This window comes from Bombyx mandarina, chromosome 07 (assembly GCF_030267445.1).
Source record: "Bombyx mandarina strain Sakado chromosome 07, ASM3026744v2".
Lineage (NCBI taxonomy): Eukaryota > Metazoa > Arthropoda > Insecta > Lepidoptera > Bombycidae > Bombyx > Bombyx mandarina.
In genome coordinates this window covers 7676870-7693752 of record NC_143214.1, presented here as the reverse complement: position 1 = coordinate 7693752, position 16883 = coordinate 7676870, and the positions used below count along the sequence as shown (strand labels likewise).

At 36.5% G+C, this 16883-nt stretch overlaps 1 protein-coding gene across 1 annotated transcript in view; it reads left to right on the top strand.

The window, feature by feature from the left end:
- The window catches only part of Sema5c (Semaphorin 5c), a 57373-nt gene extending 47636 nt beyond the window's left edge, over nucleotides 1-9737 (top strand). Inside the window, exons 13-20 of the mRNA XM_028183128.2 lie at nucleotides 761-1009; nucleotides 2091-2167; nucleotides 2735-2954; nucleotides 3611-3769; nucleotides 4051-4200; nucleotides 4638-4757; nucleotides 5258-5403; nucleotides 6188-9737. Coding sequence (XP_028038929.2) covers nucleotides 761-1009; nucleotides 2091-2167; nucleotides 2735-2954; nucleotides 3611-3769; nucleotides 4051-4200; nucleotides 4638-4757; nucleotides 5258-5403; nucleotides 6188-6424 — 1358 coding nt within the window. The 3' untranslated portion in view covers nucleotides 6425-9737. The remainder of the gene's footprint in view (nucleotides 1-760; nucleotides 1010-2090; nucleotides 2168-2734; nucleotides 2955-3610; nucleotides 3770-4050; nucleotides 4201-4637; nucleotides 4758-5257; nucleotides 5404-6187) is intronic.
- The last annotated feature ends 7146 nt before the right edge of the window (nucleotides 9738-16883 follow it).

Below are 16883 nucleotides of genomic sequence, written 5' to 3'. Positions count from 1 at the left end.
ACATCTATAACGTAAATGCGCCACCCAACTTGAGATATAAGTTCTAAGGTCTCAGTATAGTTACAACGGCTGCCCCACCCTTCAAACCGAAACGCATTACTGCTTCACGGCAGAAATAGGCCTTAGTTAGTTTTAGTGCCTTAATAGGCAGACGTGCGTACGGCCCACCTGGTGGTGAGTGGTTACCGTCGTACATGGACTTCAGCAATGCCAGGGGCATAGGCAAACTGCTGCGTACCGTAGGTTCGCGGGGATTCGCTGGGTGCAATCAGCCCAGGGCCGATCTTTGTGGCGAGGCTTGGGGGAGGTCTATGTCCAGCAGTGGGTGTTTTTGGGCTGACAGAATAAAATATAATCGCTGTGTCATTCAAACATTGAAACGCTTTTCGCTTTTCTCGTATTCATAATGGTAGAATTTTTGTACTAATATCGTCTTTGGTTGAGATTTAATCCATTCTTACAATCAGAACAATTTTTTAAAAACTTCGTTTTTCGATTGTCCTTATTTTATCTTGTAAACAGAAACAGATCAGCATTTTAGTGATCACAAGGATTTAATTATTTTTAATTGTTGGATTGAAATGCCACGACTGGGACTTATGGCAGGATTTGGGGGAGGCCTATGCGAAAGCAAAACAATCTTAGCCGATGTCAAACGCAAAGAAAAAAAAAATGAATAGTATGTACCTAAATATGAATTAAGGTTGTTAATAAAGGCTTCTTTATCTTTATCTTAATTGTTGGATACTTTGCTATTCAGATCCAAATCTAGTACCGGTCGATGGTGGCTGGTCAGCTTGGAGCCAATGGTCGCAGTGTACCAGTGCTGGGGGTCCCGGCTGCGGTCCGGCGGCCGGTTGGAGAGAACGGAAGCGAACGTGCACCAACCCCGCGCCTAAGCATGGCGGCATCGACTGTGAAGGTTTCAAGGTTGAGAAGCAAGTCTGCGATATGAAACCATGCGAGGTCAGGAAGGCCACAGCTTGGACCCCTTGGGTGCAGATACCCGGTAAGCTGATAACTGATAACTTTAGCTTAAAGTCGACAAATTTTTCAACACACACACACACATCTTTACACACACATACTTACACACACATACTTACACACACATACTTACACACACATACTTACACACACATACTTACACACACATATATACACACAAATTGGAATTTTTTTTTTTTTTTATTGCCTTTGTAGGCAGACGGGCATACGGCCCACCTGATGGTGAGTGGTTACCGTCGCCCATGGACTTCAGCAATGCCAGGGGCAGAGCCAAGCCGCTGCCTACAACCAAGCCGCTGCCTACATTTATTACTGCCTGCCTTTATTTAAAAAGCTATTTGTTTACCATATACATGTATTTATAGCCCAATGTTTCAAAAATGTTTAAACGTCTCTTACAAGGCAAGATATTCCGTGCCTGAACGAACAAAAAACCACGGGTTGTCGATCACCATAGACATCTACAACGTAAATGCGCCACCCACCTTGAGATAGCTCTAAGTATGGTTAGAATGTCTGCCCCACCCTTCAAACCGAAACGCATTACTACTTCACGACAGAAATAGGCGGGGTGGTGGCACCCACCCGTGCGGACTTACAAGAAGTCCTACCACCAGTAAAAAATATTCAGATATTGATTTTTATACATATAGATATCCTCAAATTGGGATTAATTAGAGCTTCGCCATAGAATTAGGTAGTGCAATGGTACCTAGTACCTAATGTTACTTAGGGTTTGGCGTTTTGTGAGTTTGCACGCGTACCGGTTTTTCAATGACTGGCAATATTGGGCCACGACTTAGGTGGTCTCACAAATTTTTCAGTGAATCAGGGTTGTCACTTACTTATGAAAAGAGTGAGATATGTTTGACGAGCGCTATGTGTGTGACGTCACATGTGGTCACTTTTAAATTCACAGCACAAGAATATACAGCAAATAACTTTGTGAGGAAAAAAGTGTTTGAAAGCAAAAAATCATGTAACATATAAATTTAAAAAAATCTGTCAATTGGATTTCGAAGATTTCGTCTTTTTCTTTTCTTTAATATTGTTATTATTATGTAATAATTATTTGTTATCAGGTAATTTATCAGACGGCAGTTATACAGAGAAACGATTCAAATTTTTGTGTAAGGCGCCGTCACCCGACCAAATAAAAGTGAGTACATACTACACGAATCTGTCAGCCTAACCCGTATCTAATGTTGGAGCATTTGAATTAAATTATCACTATTTTTCGTTACTTTATATATGTGGAACATCACAATTATGTACTGGCAATGTTCGACGGTACAATTGATCGAATTGAACCCGTGAAGCGAAACAGGCTTATATACGTGAGACTGGTAATGCCTAAGGCAGGCTTAAGTACCTACATAACAAGTGCGTCACTACATAAACAAATTTTAAGTATATAAGGCTGAGCGGTGTCGGCCTAGAATAAGATTCACTGGAGAATAGGCAGTAATTTCATGACTATTACCGATCGCCAATCGATATTTTATTATGGCTCATTCCCCGCACTGGCGGGACTATGTTCATAAACCAGCCAGCTTATTCCTGCGGATTAATAGCGGGAGAGCTACTATATTAATGAATGGATATATTCACCTCATGTTGGATGTCGGAAACCATTTCAGTCAGCCGTGAGAGATTTCACCCATATAAACAATTAAAAAAAAACTACCCTCCTTTAAAAAAATTTAACATAGCTGTTTGTTTCCAGCTGTCGATAGCTCGTGAAGAAGAAAGGTATTGCAATGCTCGCGGTATATGCAGTAACAATCCTCCAGAAGAAGAATCAGGGTGGGAAGAGTGGGGGCCCTGGGAAGCTTGTTCGGCGAACTGTGGTGGTGGACAACAGACCCGGACTAGGAAATGTCGACGGCCGCCCTGCGTCGGTTCTGCTGAAATGTTAAGGGCTTGCAATACTCATGCTTGCTCAGGTGCGTTGTCATGTTCCCTTTTGTTTTTTTATTGGATAGATGGGTGGACGAGCTCACAGCCCACCTGGAGATAAGTGGTTACTGGAGCCCATAGACATCTACAACGTAAATGCGCCACCCACCTCAAGATATAAGTTCTAAGGTCTCAAGTACAGTTACAACGGCTGCTCCACCCTTCAAACCGAAACGCGTTACTGCTTCACGGCAGAAATAAGCAGGGTGATGGTACCAACTCGCGCGGACTCACAAGAGGTCCTACCACCAGTAATTACGCAAATTATAATTTTGCGGGTTTTGATTTTTGCTATTCCTTCACCGTGGAAGTCAATCGTGAACATTAGCTAGATACGTATTTTATTAGAAAAATTGGTACCCGCCTGCGGGATTCGAACACCGGCGCGTCGCTAGATAGTGCGCTCGTTGGTTCGCGATGTCACATACCATCGAATCTATAAATCAACTAGGAGTTTATGAACCGCAGACTCATTATATCTTTTTTTTATTGCCCTTGTAGGCAGACGAACATACGGCTCATCTAATCGTGAGTGGTTACCGTCGCCCATGGACTTCAGCAATGCCAGGGGCAGAACCAAGCTGCTGCATACCGCTAAAAATCTATAGAGGGTTATAACTTATAACAACGTTTTCCTTCTTAGGCGAATGGTCTTGTTGGAGTGAATGGAGCGATTGCAGTGGGAAATGTTCAGACAGCGCTCCCGGACATCGAACCCGGACCCGGATGTGTCTCTCGCCGGACGGCTGTGCCGACGCCGGTGCCGCACTCGAACGAAGGCTATGCGTCTCCAACTGTGCTGGTGAGTTATCTATATAACGACGCTTGAAAGGCAAACGTGACTAAGCGACAATAACTGCTTTGTACATAAATGATAGGCAATAACCATATTCGATGCGCAAAAAATATATATTTCTAAGTCCTACCCATGCGGACTCACAAGAGGTCCTACCACCAGTAAAAGTGATAGGTCTCGTTTGAAATTACGGCTATACGATTCTACATTCCCAATGTAAATATAAATACGTATCGTACGTAGGTCTGTGTATGTATGGTATTAATGTTAGTTTATCTTTGTAACAGACACGGAGGCGGGGTGGGGCGAGTGGGGAGCGTGGGGCGGGTGCGCGGGGGGAGAGCGCGTGCGGCGGCGGGAGTGTGCGCGGGGCGCGTGCGCCGGACCGCAGCTACAGGCCGCGCGCTGTGCCGACAACAATGACGACATGGATAACGGTCAGTTATTAGTAAGACATATTAGTTTTATCCAGGATTCATTGAGGATTACGGGCATACGGAGCCGGTCATTTCCAGGTAACTACTGCAATACACGTGCAGTGAAATCCTATCTATTTAGATCGCGAAGCTTTAACAATTGTTTGTCTAAAATATTTTTTTATTGCTTAGGTAGGCGGACGAGCTCACAGCCCATCTGTTGTTAAGTGGTTACTGGAGCCCACAGACATCTACAAAGTAAATGTACCCACCTTGAGATATAAGTTCTAAGGTCTCAGTATAGTTACAACGGCTGCCCCCACCCTTCAAACCGAAACGCATTACTGCTTCACGGCAGAAATAGGCGGGGTGGTGGTACCTACCCGTGCGGACTCACAAGAGGTCCTACTGCTAGTAATCAGTGAACAAATGAAAAAGTAAAGGATTATTTTGTGCAGAATTGTACGCGATGCCGGCGTACAGCCAGTTCGATGAGGTGGCCTCGTTCGTATCAATGCCAAACGAGACCCTCAGCGTTGGGAGCATCGTCGGCTGTGTTATCGCTGCCTTTGTTATGGGTAAGTACATTAAATATTGTTTGAAGAAGAAAAAAATATGGTTGTCTGTAAAGTCGGCTTACGGACGATAGTTTTACGTGATAATCTCATAAAGAAACATTCATGAAAAATTGCATACTTTTACGAATTAAATTGAATTATTATCATTATTTTGTACATACAATATAAAGAAGGAGTTAATTGAAAATATAAAAAAAATCGATAAATTAACGCTTGAGCCGATCGTACTTCTCTATCGTTTGTTCTGCGCTCTCTCTTGCACGCTAAGGCTCAGGCAGAACGTGATACTTTTTCGTGCGTGTAGCCGATGTTCGTCGATTTATAAGACGTTTCTAAGTCGGTATTTCTGTCGTCTCGATGTAATGACATACCTTCAGTTCACAGACAGTAGGAACCTTCAAAAGTATATCTGTGGCATTTCTATAGCTATGTCTGTCCTTTTTCATTAATTTAAAGTTTCCCAAACGTGCTAAAGAAAAGTTTTCTTTATGTCATATCAGGCTGTCTACTCTGCTTGTCCCTTGTCATATTCTGTCAGCGCCGCGGCACGAGGATGCCATGGAAGAAACAGCATAGGGTCCCGTCAAGTCCTCACTACATCACAGCTAAACAGAACAGCTATGTGACCGTACCTTTAAAGGAAGTGGTGAGTCCAGAATATACTCGTAATTAATTAATTTCATCTGTAATGTTGATTGTTCTATACATTTGTTCAAATCATTCGACAGACAAGGAATAAGATTGTTAATGCAATTGAATGTATAATATAGGGTTTTAAATCAAATAGATCTGTTGTCAAATCACAAAGTCGCTTTTACATTTACGAGCAATCTGAAACAAGAACTATTAATACGCTTTTATTAGCTTCAGACGTATGTATGTTTTTTTGTATTTATGTAACGGAATCTTTGACCCTCTTCAAAACGTCGGATTAACTCGAAATTTGGTATACATATTAAGGACCGATGACAATTCAATATTTAAAAAAAATTGAAAAAATTGAAATTCAAACAAAAAAATTAAAAATTAATAATAGTTTAAAAAAACTAACGAAATACGCTTTTATAAAAAATCCAACTAGGAAATAGAAAATAAATTTTAATAAATTTGAATTAAAAATAGTGTAAGAAAAAATGATTTTATTGTAAAAAAAAAAAACGTGGGATGCATGGTATCAGTAGTTATAAATATTTTATGAACAGATATGAGTAGAAGGGTTATTTTGATAATATCCTGAAAAGCACTTCACGCTTATTTACAATAAAAAAAATTTTTCTTACATTATTTTTAATGCAAATTTCTATTTTTCAGTTGGATTTTCTATAAAAGCGTATTTTGTTAGTTTTTTTAAACTATTATTTATTTACGTCTGTTTTGCTTTTGTTTCATGACTTTAATATTAGTGTAAAGATGTAAACATTCTTTCGCAGCCTCGTAAAGCAAAACGCCAGCCATCTTTTACTGGTATCGGAGGAGGCAGTGGGATTGTACTATCAAAGAGCAACAACATATCGAATGCTAATAACCACAATAATTCAGTTGCGACGCCCAAGCTTTACCCTAAGGCTATAGCAAATGAATACGACTCCATGGGAACGATAAGGAGGCACTCAAATCAACCGAACAACAAAAATAATTTGGATGTCGAAGAGGATAGATTTTATTAAAAATGTGTTTTGTATGTGTGAAATAAATTTAAAAGTACCCTCATTCAAGAAATTTGTGTTATAATAAATATTCCGCAATATTCACTAGATAGTGAATATTGTCGTGAAGACAGCACAGATCAATTAAATGTGTTAAAAGGGTTTAATTGGATCCAATGACAACTTTTTGACATTTTGATTGTTTTGACATTGACAAGTTCAATCAGTGCATGAACATTTTAAAATGAGAAAGAAATGTGTGTCAATTATCTTTCAATTGACCAAATCATAAATTAATTTGAATTCTATTTTAGATTTGATATGGCGCTGGTAGAATGTATGAAATTGTATGGATTCGGGGTGAAATATATTTATTAATTGCTGTTTTGTGTGGACGGAATATATGTGAAGTAAACGTGCAGTTTGTAGTGAATGTTTTAATCTAGTTTTAAGGGACGGGGATTCAATACAACAAGAATACATAGAATAATATTTTTTTATGAAATAAGAGATATGATAATCAAAATAATTGAGATCTCTTAAACTATTCCTATTATGTGGGAATTCTTTTTAAGGGGTGTGTTGGATGCAATGAGTAAATATAAATCGGGGTGACCAACTCATACTTTGACAAAGAAACATGATAGTGAAATCCCCATTAAAATCTTGTTGACAAGAACTAATTTATGTATTAAAAACAAATGATACGTGGTTATGAAATAATTAAGAATTTGTGATCTTTACGCAGTGAATTTGTAAATATGTTATATCGTAATAAAGAAATCGTTTAAATACGAAGTTAAGTGCCATTAATTTATGTAAAGAATAACTATTTTAAGAGAATATTTTTTTATTAAAATTTAGATTTATGTATTTTAAAGTTAATACGTCAAAGCTACATGTGCCATGTGAATAAATGAATTACGTATTATTTAATGTTGTATATTAGATTAATTTACGAGAATTCTATAATATGACTTTGTTGATTTAAAAAACTTTCATAATTTAGGACACATCATGAGATGCAAAAGGTCAGATATCTCTTTTTGTATTGACGGCTGATGATTTGGGATCGCCTGGCTATTTCGTTGGGGGGGTTCCCGATATTTTTTTTTATTTTGGATCAATTAGTCGCTAACGTTACTATAATATAGTAACACCAAATCCAGTTTTAAACTCGAAACCTTATGCATCTGTTATCGATAATTAGGTTATGTGTGGTTTGAGATATGTTTGTGATTAAGTGACATTTAAAATAGACCTCATTCTAGTTCGTGAATGTAAGAAATTTCTTATTGACATAGACAATGTGACAGCTTTTAAAGCGCTTAAAATTTCGTTTAAATTTTAACATATAAATTTGTAGTGTAACTCAAGTGCCTTTTTATATGAAATCAATAAACAATCTTTCTCATATAAATATATTATTATGTTTATTATAATACTATATTTTTTCAAATTTGAATACGATTTCAACTTAGAGTTGGCGGCTCATGTTGACACTTAAGTCAAATATGAAAGCTGCGAATTTTTATGAAATATATTTCTTAAGAAATAGGTCGGCCGTAATGTTTACGTTCAGGGTGTGGAAATTGTGTTCGGAAAGAAATGAATGTTGAAATAGATTGTTAAATTTAATAACTGTTCTTATTTCTTGTGACTGATGAATTTTGTTTGGCCACTGAACATAAATGACCAGTGGAATAAATTGTGATCGAAATGTTTATGATGACCTCCTTTATATTAATTGTCGCAATTATAATTGTATGTAAAACGTTATGGATCAAAAGTTTATAATTATAGTTAGATATAGTTTGTGTAAAACAACGAATATGATCGGTTAAATAGAGTGTAATTAAAAATATATGGTCATTGTCAAGTAATTTCTAAAGTTTTTTTAGAAATTTTTAAAAATAGTAAAGTTTCAAATATATTAAAATATATTTTTCATCTCCCTGTATATAAATTTTAAAACGATTTTAATGACGTCATAAGATGGCTATACATTTTTATTCCTTACAAAGATTCTTATTCAAAGTTTCATAGTGTTTTAATGGAATGCTACGTCACTGAAATGTATCAAAGGATACATTTTGACTGGGTTTTTTTAACAGGTTCGCTGCCGGTGTGAGCTCAGCTTTCCTTTCTAAAATATATATTCTGCGCTTTAGGCATCAAAAGCCGCTCTTTGAAAATCTCTTAGGAAAGTAATCCAGTGTACACTTTGACGATAACTTTTGAAGGAATCTCAGGGTCTGCTTTTGAATTCTGTCAATTAAATAAATATTTACAAAGATACCGCGAGCCATAAATGAACAGCAGTGAGCACTGAATTATTTCGATATCACAGTTGCGCGTTGAAGGCTACTGTTTAATCTCGAACATTCTCTCGGAATGTCTCTGATTCAATTGTGTTCAGCCTAACAAAGCTTGTCGGTTCGTAAACTGTTTAGTGTTAGTCGCTGTGTAGTCGGTCCTTTTTGTTTCAAAGTACTCCTCATGACTGGCTTTCGTGAGGGATTACAGTTCAGCGAACGCTAACGACTCTGAAAGTAATTAGAATTTACTTTTGCTTTACCAATTGCGTTGTTCATGGACAACTTCATACGAGGACATGTGATTCATTAGTAAAAAAAAAAGAATCTTCAAATATTTTAATTTTAATGTTGAATAATGAAAGAATGAAACATATTATCGAAAATGTTTAAATTAGTTAAACATAGTGCGTAAATTAGACAAATATAGTATGAAACAGATTATTTGGATGCGTTTATTGATAATAATAGACTAATATTTTCGATACGTGCATTAAGAAATTGAGACATGTGTTTTTAAGAAGAAATTTTGTTTTACATTAAATGAAATTACATAAATTAAAATATTGATCAATTTATTCTTGAATTTTACACAAAAACAAATAGTTTTATCATATAAATCGTCGATGGTAGATCCCACCGAAGTAATATAATGCAACAGGTATTCGGTATATATATACGTATGTATAGACACTTGATGCGTCAATTATATGTAATTTACAATAATCTTTTTATTCTATATCTACGGCATATCATTAGAGCATTCTCTTAGAGGCTTTTGAAGTAATACTTCTGTTTATCTCAGTAACTCACCGGTCCAGTTCATAGTTTTAAGATTTTTATATGTTTTTTTTTACAAATAGACCTATTTAATTGATAAAAGATTCTAATTATAGTTGTGAATCGATTAATTTTAATCGTTTCTATTCCTAAAATATTTTATGTTTACAAATGTTATTTTTTAGATGCTGTATATTGTTTATGTGCTACTTAATAACAATAAAGACTGTCTTATATTACTGAGTAGTTTTTGTATGCTGTTTTAATTATCTCAAATCTAGACTCTTTCGAAGTCGTCGTGGCCTAAAGGATAAGACGTCCGGTGCATTCGTATCTAGCGATACAACGGTGTTCGAATCCTGCAGGTGGGTACCAATTTTTTTAATGAAATACGTATCTAACAAATGTTCACGATTGATTTCCACGGTGAAGGAATATTAACGTGTAATAAAAATCAAACCCACAAAATTATAATTTGCTTAATTACTGATGGTAGGACCTCTTGTGAGTCCGCACGGGTTGGCACCACCGCTCTGCCTATTTCTGAAGCAGTAATGCGTTTCAGCTTACTCTTTGAGAGTTTCGTGAATAAATTTTACGGTACAAATTAGTTAGTCTGGCTGGAGCTTTTATGCGTCGATTTTATATAAATATTAAAACATTTTTTTTGGAATCAGCAGTGTTTGACTATGACATCATTATAAAATGACAATCTTTTTATTTTTATCATAAATCTTCCTTCTTTCTTAAGACCCTTCTTTTTTTATGACCCTTCGTTCGTCTAGTAATCGTAACATAATTCGAAATTTTCACGAACGTAGGGGAAATGAATCTGTAATACTTGATTTTTTAAGTAGGTACTAAAACTTGTCGATAATTATTATACATAATAATATACGAATAAACATAAAATCTAATTGGATATTATAAACGGCAATAAAAAAATTAGGACCCATACTTTTTCACAAACTAGCTAATCTAATATATCTTGCACCTTAGTAAAATGCACAGATAATAAATACACTTGTAAAATGACATTCTTACACATTTGAAGTTTGTCATAATTATAATTTTCGCTCCGAAATGAGAGAGCGAATCTATAGATGACTTTTTGGCGGGAACGCAAGGATTGAACTTATGTGATTTGTTTTATTTTGTCTGTTTAGTGTTTCTTCGGGTTTAAATGTGTAATAACGGTTGTTTATTAACTGTTTAGTATCTGTGAAAATATACAAATTGTGGGAAAATGAAACAAAGCTGCTGAACATAAATTCTCGGGATCCTCCAAAAAGTCAACTGAAAAAGTCTCAGTAAATGACGACCATTTATTTTAATGAGATTATATTTCATCCCATATCATCTCATTTAATTTCATTTCATTTCATGCTAATTGATAAAGTTTCCTTCGTTTTTTCATAAACTGTAAATAATTAAAACGGCGAATTACAAAAAGCTTATTACTTGACGCTGGCTAATGCACAAGCCGTGCCGGAGCCAAAAACTAAAGACGAAGAATATATAGATAAGGCTTATTAAAACTCATTAGGCGTTTCATGTGTTGGTACGTTTATCTCATAGGAGTCGCGACGTTGAGGTCTTATTCGCAATAACACGCGTATTGGTGCCCCACTCACGTCCTCGGTACGACGGGTTCGCGTTCCGAACGATCCCAGCTAACTGTCTGGCAGGTTTGAATTCAATTAGGCTGTTATTATTAGAGCAATATGTCAACAAAATTATTACTGGTGGTAGGACACGCTTGCGAGTCCGCACGGGTTTTCATATTCATTTAAGCCGTGAAGCCGTAATGCGTTTCGGTTTAAAGGGCGAGGCAGCCGTTGTAACTATACTGAGACCTTAGAACTCATATCTCGAGGTAGGTGGCGGCATTTACTTTATTGATGAGATGTCTATGGGCTCCGGTAATCACTTAACAACAGGTGCGCTGTGAGCTCGTCCACCCCTCAATACAATAATAAGAAAACTTAGTCGTAAAAATCTTAAAACAGCGAAATACGACTACATTTAATAAAGAAAGAAATTAATGTTGCGAGTAACTAAATTATAGCATTTTAATTTTACAGCATTATATTACGTAGAGTATTATTAGTGGTGTAGATTGGAAGAGGCCTATGTCCAGCAGTGGACGACTGTGGGCTGTTGATGATGATGATGATGATGATGATGATATTACGTAATACATAATAATATTTAAGTTTTAGCTAAAAGACGCACGCACACACACGCACGCACGATGCAATCGCGAAACCTTGAGTTAAAATGCTTCGTCAAACAGAACGCGTACTTAGCAACTTAGCGCTGCGTTTTAACGTCGCGCTCTTTTCATGTCATACAAATTGACTAGATGAGCCTAACGCTCCTTGACGCAACGTAACATCCGCCAAATCATAGTGCCTTTCGATAGCAGTGTGAAAATTTTAAAGTACTAAGATGTCGAGTGATTCATATGTGGCATTGTATAATATAAGCATGGGTACTTTCTAACTAATTCTATCAATTTTTCGGGCATTATCCAGTATTTTAATACATATTCACTCGGACGCTAAAATAAAATTTGCGTCAAAGCGTCCTAACGCCGCGACGCGACAGAACGTTGCGTACTTATGGCCTTATGGCGCTGGCGCTCTGTTTGACAGTTTTTTAGGTAGCATAGTAGTACAACACATCTCGGCGTCATAGCGCGCTGTCAGTTTAGCGTTCTGACGCGCGCTTAGTATGCGTTCTGTTTGACGAAGCCTCAAGGGCCCCTTCGGAGGCGCTCGGGGAGTTGTTAGCTAATTCCATCTCTGCTTTTTTCCTCCTGCCTATTCGTTGGTAGTCTAAGGGGCGATTCCGTCAGTAGGTTAGCTCGCGGGGCTCAGTCTGAGAGAATGTGCTAACACTGGGCCTAGCAAGAACAGTGCTTCGCAGAATCTACCACCGGCATTGCTATAAGCTGAGTAAGCTGTGTCTATGGAGACATCTCTCCAGGTTGAGCCCATATTCCCACCTGTTCTGATAAAACTGGAGAAGCCTGTGGGTTACACAGTAAAAAACATTTTTTTATGTAGTGATGCTGTAAGATACATTATCTATCTATGAAATGGTGGTTTACCATCCCGCCTATTTCTGTCGTGAAGCAGTAATGTGTTTCGGTTTTAAGGGTGGGGCAGCCGATGTAACTATATTGAGACCTTAAAACTTATATCTCATGGTAGGTGGCGCATTTACGTTGTAGATGTCTATGGGCTCCAGTAACCACTTTAAATCAGGTGGGCCCTGAGCTCGTGGACCACCAAAGCAATAAAAAAATAATTAAAAAATTGTAAAGCATTTCGTAGATGTCAACCGCCTGATCACGAACGATTTCCATAATGAAGAAATAATATGGCGCAAGATTTTATAAATTTGTGTAATTACTAGTAACCTATAGAAGCTGATGGTAGTTGGTCAGCTTGATGGGAGAAGAGCACGCGGTCGCTTACTTACCCGTTGATCAGTGTGCTTAGTGCGAGTTTTTTAACGTTCTCGATATCGTAAAAGTTAACCCAATTTTGTATGCAGTTTGAACAACGTCCCTAGCGGCAAACGTAGGCAAACAATCCCACTCCATACAAATATGAGCAAACTTTTACGCTATCGAGAACGTTAAAAAACTCGCACTAAGCACACAGATCTGCTAAAGACGCTCACCGGCCTGAAAATAAATGAGGCTATAAATACCAGCTATAAATACCATATTTTCGGTAGGCAGCGGCTTGGCTCTGCCCCTTGCATTGCTGAAGTCCATGGGCGACGGTAACCACTCACCATCAGGTGGGCCGTATGCCCGTCTGCCTACAAAGGCAATAAAAAAAAAAAAAAAAAAAAAAAAAAAAAAAAAAAAAAAAAAAAAAAAAAAAACCACCGAGAACAGAAAGACGCGAAGAAGAATAATGTATCGAGTGATCAGCATCTCAAGCGAGACATGAGCTTCAAGAGACTGACTAAGAAGAAGAAGATGATGATGATTACTTGCAGCGCGGTCTTTTCTATTATCCCTAAGTCTGTATGTGTAAATAAAAGTTTTCACGCGGTCTGTGGTTTTACGTTTCAAGCATACTCATTGTCCTTTATTGCGTGAGGTGACATGAAAACTATGGAAGCCAATTGGCAGTTTCTCTCGTATAAGAAAAAAATGCATGGGTTATACGCAGAGTCATTAACTTAATTAATCTAGTGATTGTTATGATTTCAATTATATTACCGTTCCCGATAGCGCTAGTTGTTTTGATATCCGTATCTGCTATTTGATGACAGATGGCGTTACTCCTACCGACATAACGCTATGTATTTTCCGTGCTCAAAGACGTGGCTGAGCGAAGAACATTCTAGAACCGAATATCTATTTTAAAACAGATAACCTTTGCGATAAATCTATGAATCCGGGGTGGATAGAGTTAGAATGGCGTTTTTATATTATTTTTATTTGCGAATTTATAGAATTCATTGATCCTAAGAGACCTCATATTTGAGTATAGGCTCTGAAAATTTTAAAGGTCTTCCTTGACAAGTAACAGCGATATTAGATGCCTTGCATTGTAAATTATCTTCGGATCGAGCAGTTTGTTTACATTTTGAAGTCCGCAATTTTATAATATCTTAAATTTATTGCCTAGATAATTTGGTTTTTATATGCGAGTCATCTAGGAAAATGTTTCACTAAAGAAAAGTTATTTGTAGAGAAACTGAATACAAAAGCACGATATTTACCATTTTCTCGTACATTTAATTATATATATATATATATCCCTAGTATACAATGTGTTATAAAATACCCCGTAAAAATATAATTAATTATCAAAGGCAAAATTTTTGTCAACCCTAGTAAGCTGTCATATCAGGGAACAAGGTTATTTAACAGAAAGACCTACGTACCTATTTTACTTAATAATTGTCTACTTAATTACTTACTTAATACTTAAACTACTTACTTGATATTATAATTTCTACTTTCCATTCATAAATGTTTGCTACCTTAATACAAAGATGTCATTGTACTGGCATCAAGAAATGTCAAGTTGAAAAAAAAAATTTATGTTGTCAATTTCAAATCTTTTAACTTATATTCTACGACTGTTTCGAGCTGGTTTTCAAATGTAGGTACATTCTCTTTAATTTAACTGAAATAGGGCTTGCACATCAGTGAAATAATAATATATTTTTAATTTTTTTGGGATATCTTATACAGCGTTACTACGGTTCTTAAATATTGTAGAATGCCTCATTTAACCTCCTTTCGGCTTTACGGCTAGTTTTGTAACACCCTGTATACACATATATATTATACAGAAGTACCAAAAAATATTGACGGTTGAAAACTCTTTAATCCAGAGTATACATAATTTCGAAAATGTCGTTTCAAGGAGACCATTTAAAAAAAATGGCAGGACAAAAACAAGTGAAATTTTAAGCCAGTAAAGAATCAATTTAAAAAACCTTCAAAATCAATTATTCTTCTAGTAGTTTCCATAAACTCTGAAAAGCAATAAAAGAACATCTGTCAATGTTCGTTCGTTTCTAAAAAGCATTTCAGCTAGTACACAAACGATGACCAACTTGAACGCGCCGTATATAACATGCGACGCATTCCTACTATTTGACCAGGGACTATGAATTTCCATTTGAAATATTAGGAGTGTACTTTTGAATAAATTTCAAATTATTTGCGATAAACAAAAAAGAAAATTAAAACCTCTTAGCCTATCTTTCCCTAAACATAATACCGGGATGAATCATCGGTTTCGAGAACGAATCTTTCATCGAAACTGGGTCGCGAATCGAACTTTTTATCTCCCAAAAAAAGAAAGGCCGTCTACATTTCACTTTGGATGATCTCGTCAAGATCTATATTCGAATTGATAAAAAAAGAAATCGAATTTCAAGTGCCCGCGGCCTAATTGGGTAAGATGTTCAATGCTGCAAATACGCATAGGATTTCTTCCACCTTGCTTATGTAAGTCATCAAGTGTCTTCGTAACCGCTTTCACTGCTGTGTAGTTCAAAACGTGCTTATGAACGAATCTGCCGCGAAGTCGTGAAAAGTTCTGGATTTCAGAGCACAACTACCGCAATAAATCCAATCGAAAATTTAACTTTACATGTCAGATGGGTCGCCATTTGATGTTCCATCAGTCACGTTTTTTTTCTAGTTTCTATTATCTAATCTTATCTTATCTTAAACCTTTAAACGAGCAACGATTTTCATAAAATTTTGTATACAGGGGATTTCGGGGGCGATAAATCGATCTAGCTACGATTTATTTTCAGAAAATGTTGTTTTATTCGTGTTTTCAATAATCAACTTTATCGATAATCAACTTTATGACTCTTCCCGACATTTATTAGCGAATAATAATACTATTTTTCTTAATTGCGCAACTAACTGCTTTAAAGACACAATATTTCATCATTTTATCAATATGTAATTCGTATTTAAATATAATTTATAAAAAACAGAATTTATCAAAAAATAAAATCGTCTAGTAATGCCTAAATGATGAAGGAGTTCAATTTTGGAAATAAACAAAAGAATAACCTTAATATAACGCTTCTCTGAAATATCCGACAACGGCGTGTCTGCACTTTAGTGCATTATAATACGATAATGTTATAAAAGGATGTCGCCAGTCCGGTTAGACAAACGTCGTTAGCAAATTTTCACTGGCCCGGTTATTGCACTTTCCGCCGTACTTTTGAACACAGCTACCCCAAAAGGAAATCGTCGTTTCTCGAGTGTATTATAATTACATAGATAGAAGACAAATATAATACATTACTTGGTGCTTCTCGCAAACGAAGACTTGATAATATATTAAGACGTGAACATTAACATCATATTATATAATTTTAATATTATATACTCGTAATATTAAGACTATTCCAAACCACTACTAGTGTTTTTCTGGTGCTTAATTAGTCGCTCCTTTCATATTTTTTTTAATTTTTATTGCTTAGATGGGTGGACGAGCGCACAGCCCACCTGATGTTAAGTGGTTACTGGAACCCATAGACATCTACAACGTAAATGCGCCACCCACCTTCAGACATGAGTTCTAAGGCCTCACTTTTTACAGAACAAAGGGTGCCCCAACCTTCAAACTGAAAATCTTTAATGCTTCAAGGCAGAAACTGGAAGGGTAGCAGTAGCTACTCGTGGTGACTCACAAGACTCCTACCACCAGTATTTAACTCATCAGTATTTGGCATAGTTTTTTTAAGCTCAAATTCGAATTTTTATAGTAAACTAGTAATAAAAATCATCCAACTAATCCTGAAAATGAGAACGAACTAATCACGCATTTCCCGGATATTTGAGCTAAAATCATATCGAACAAGACTGCTGG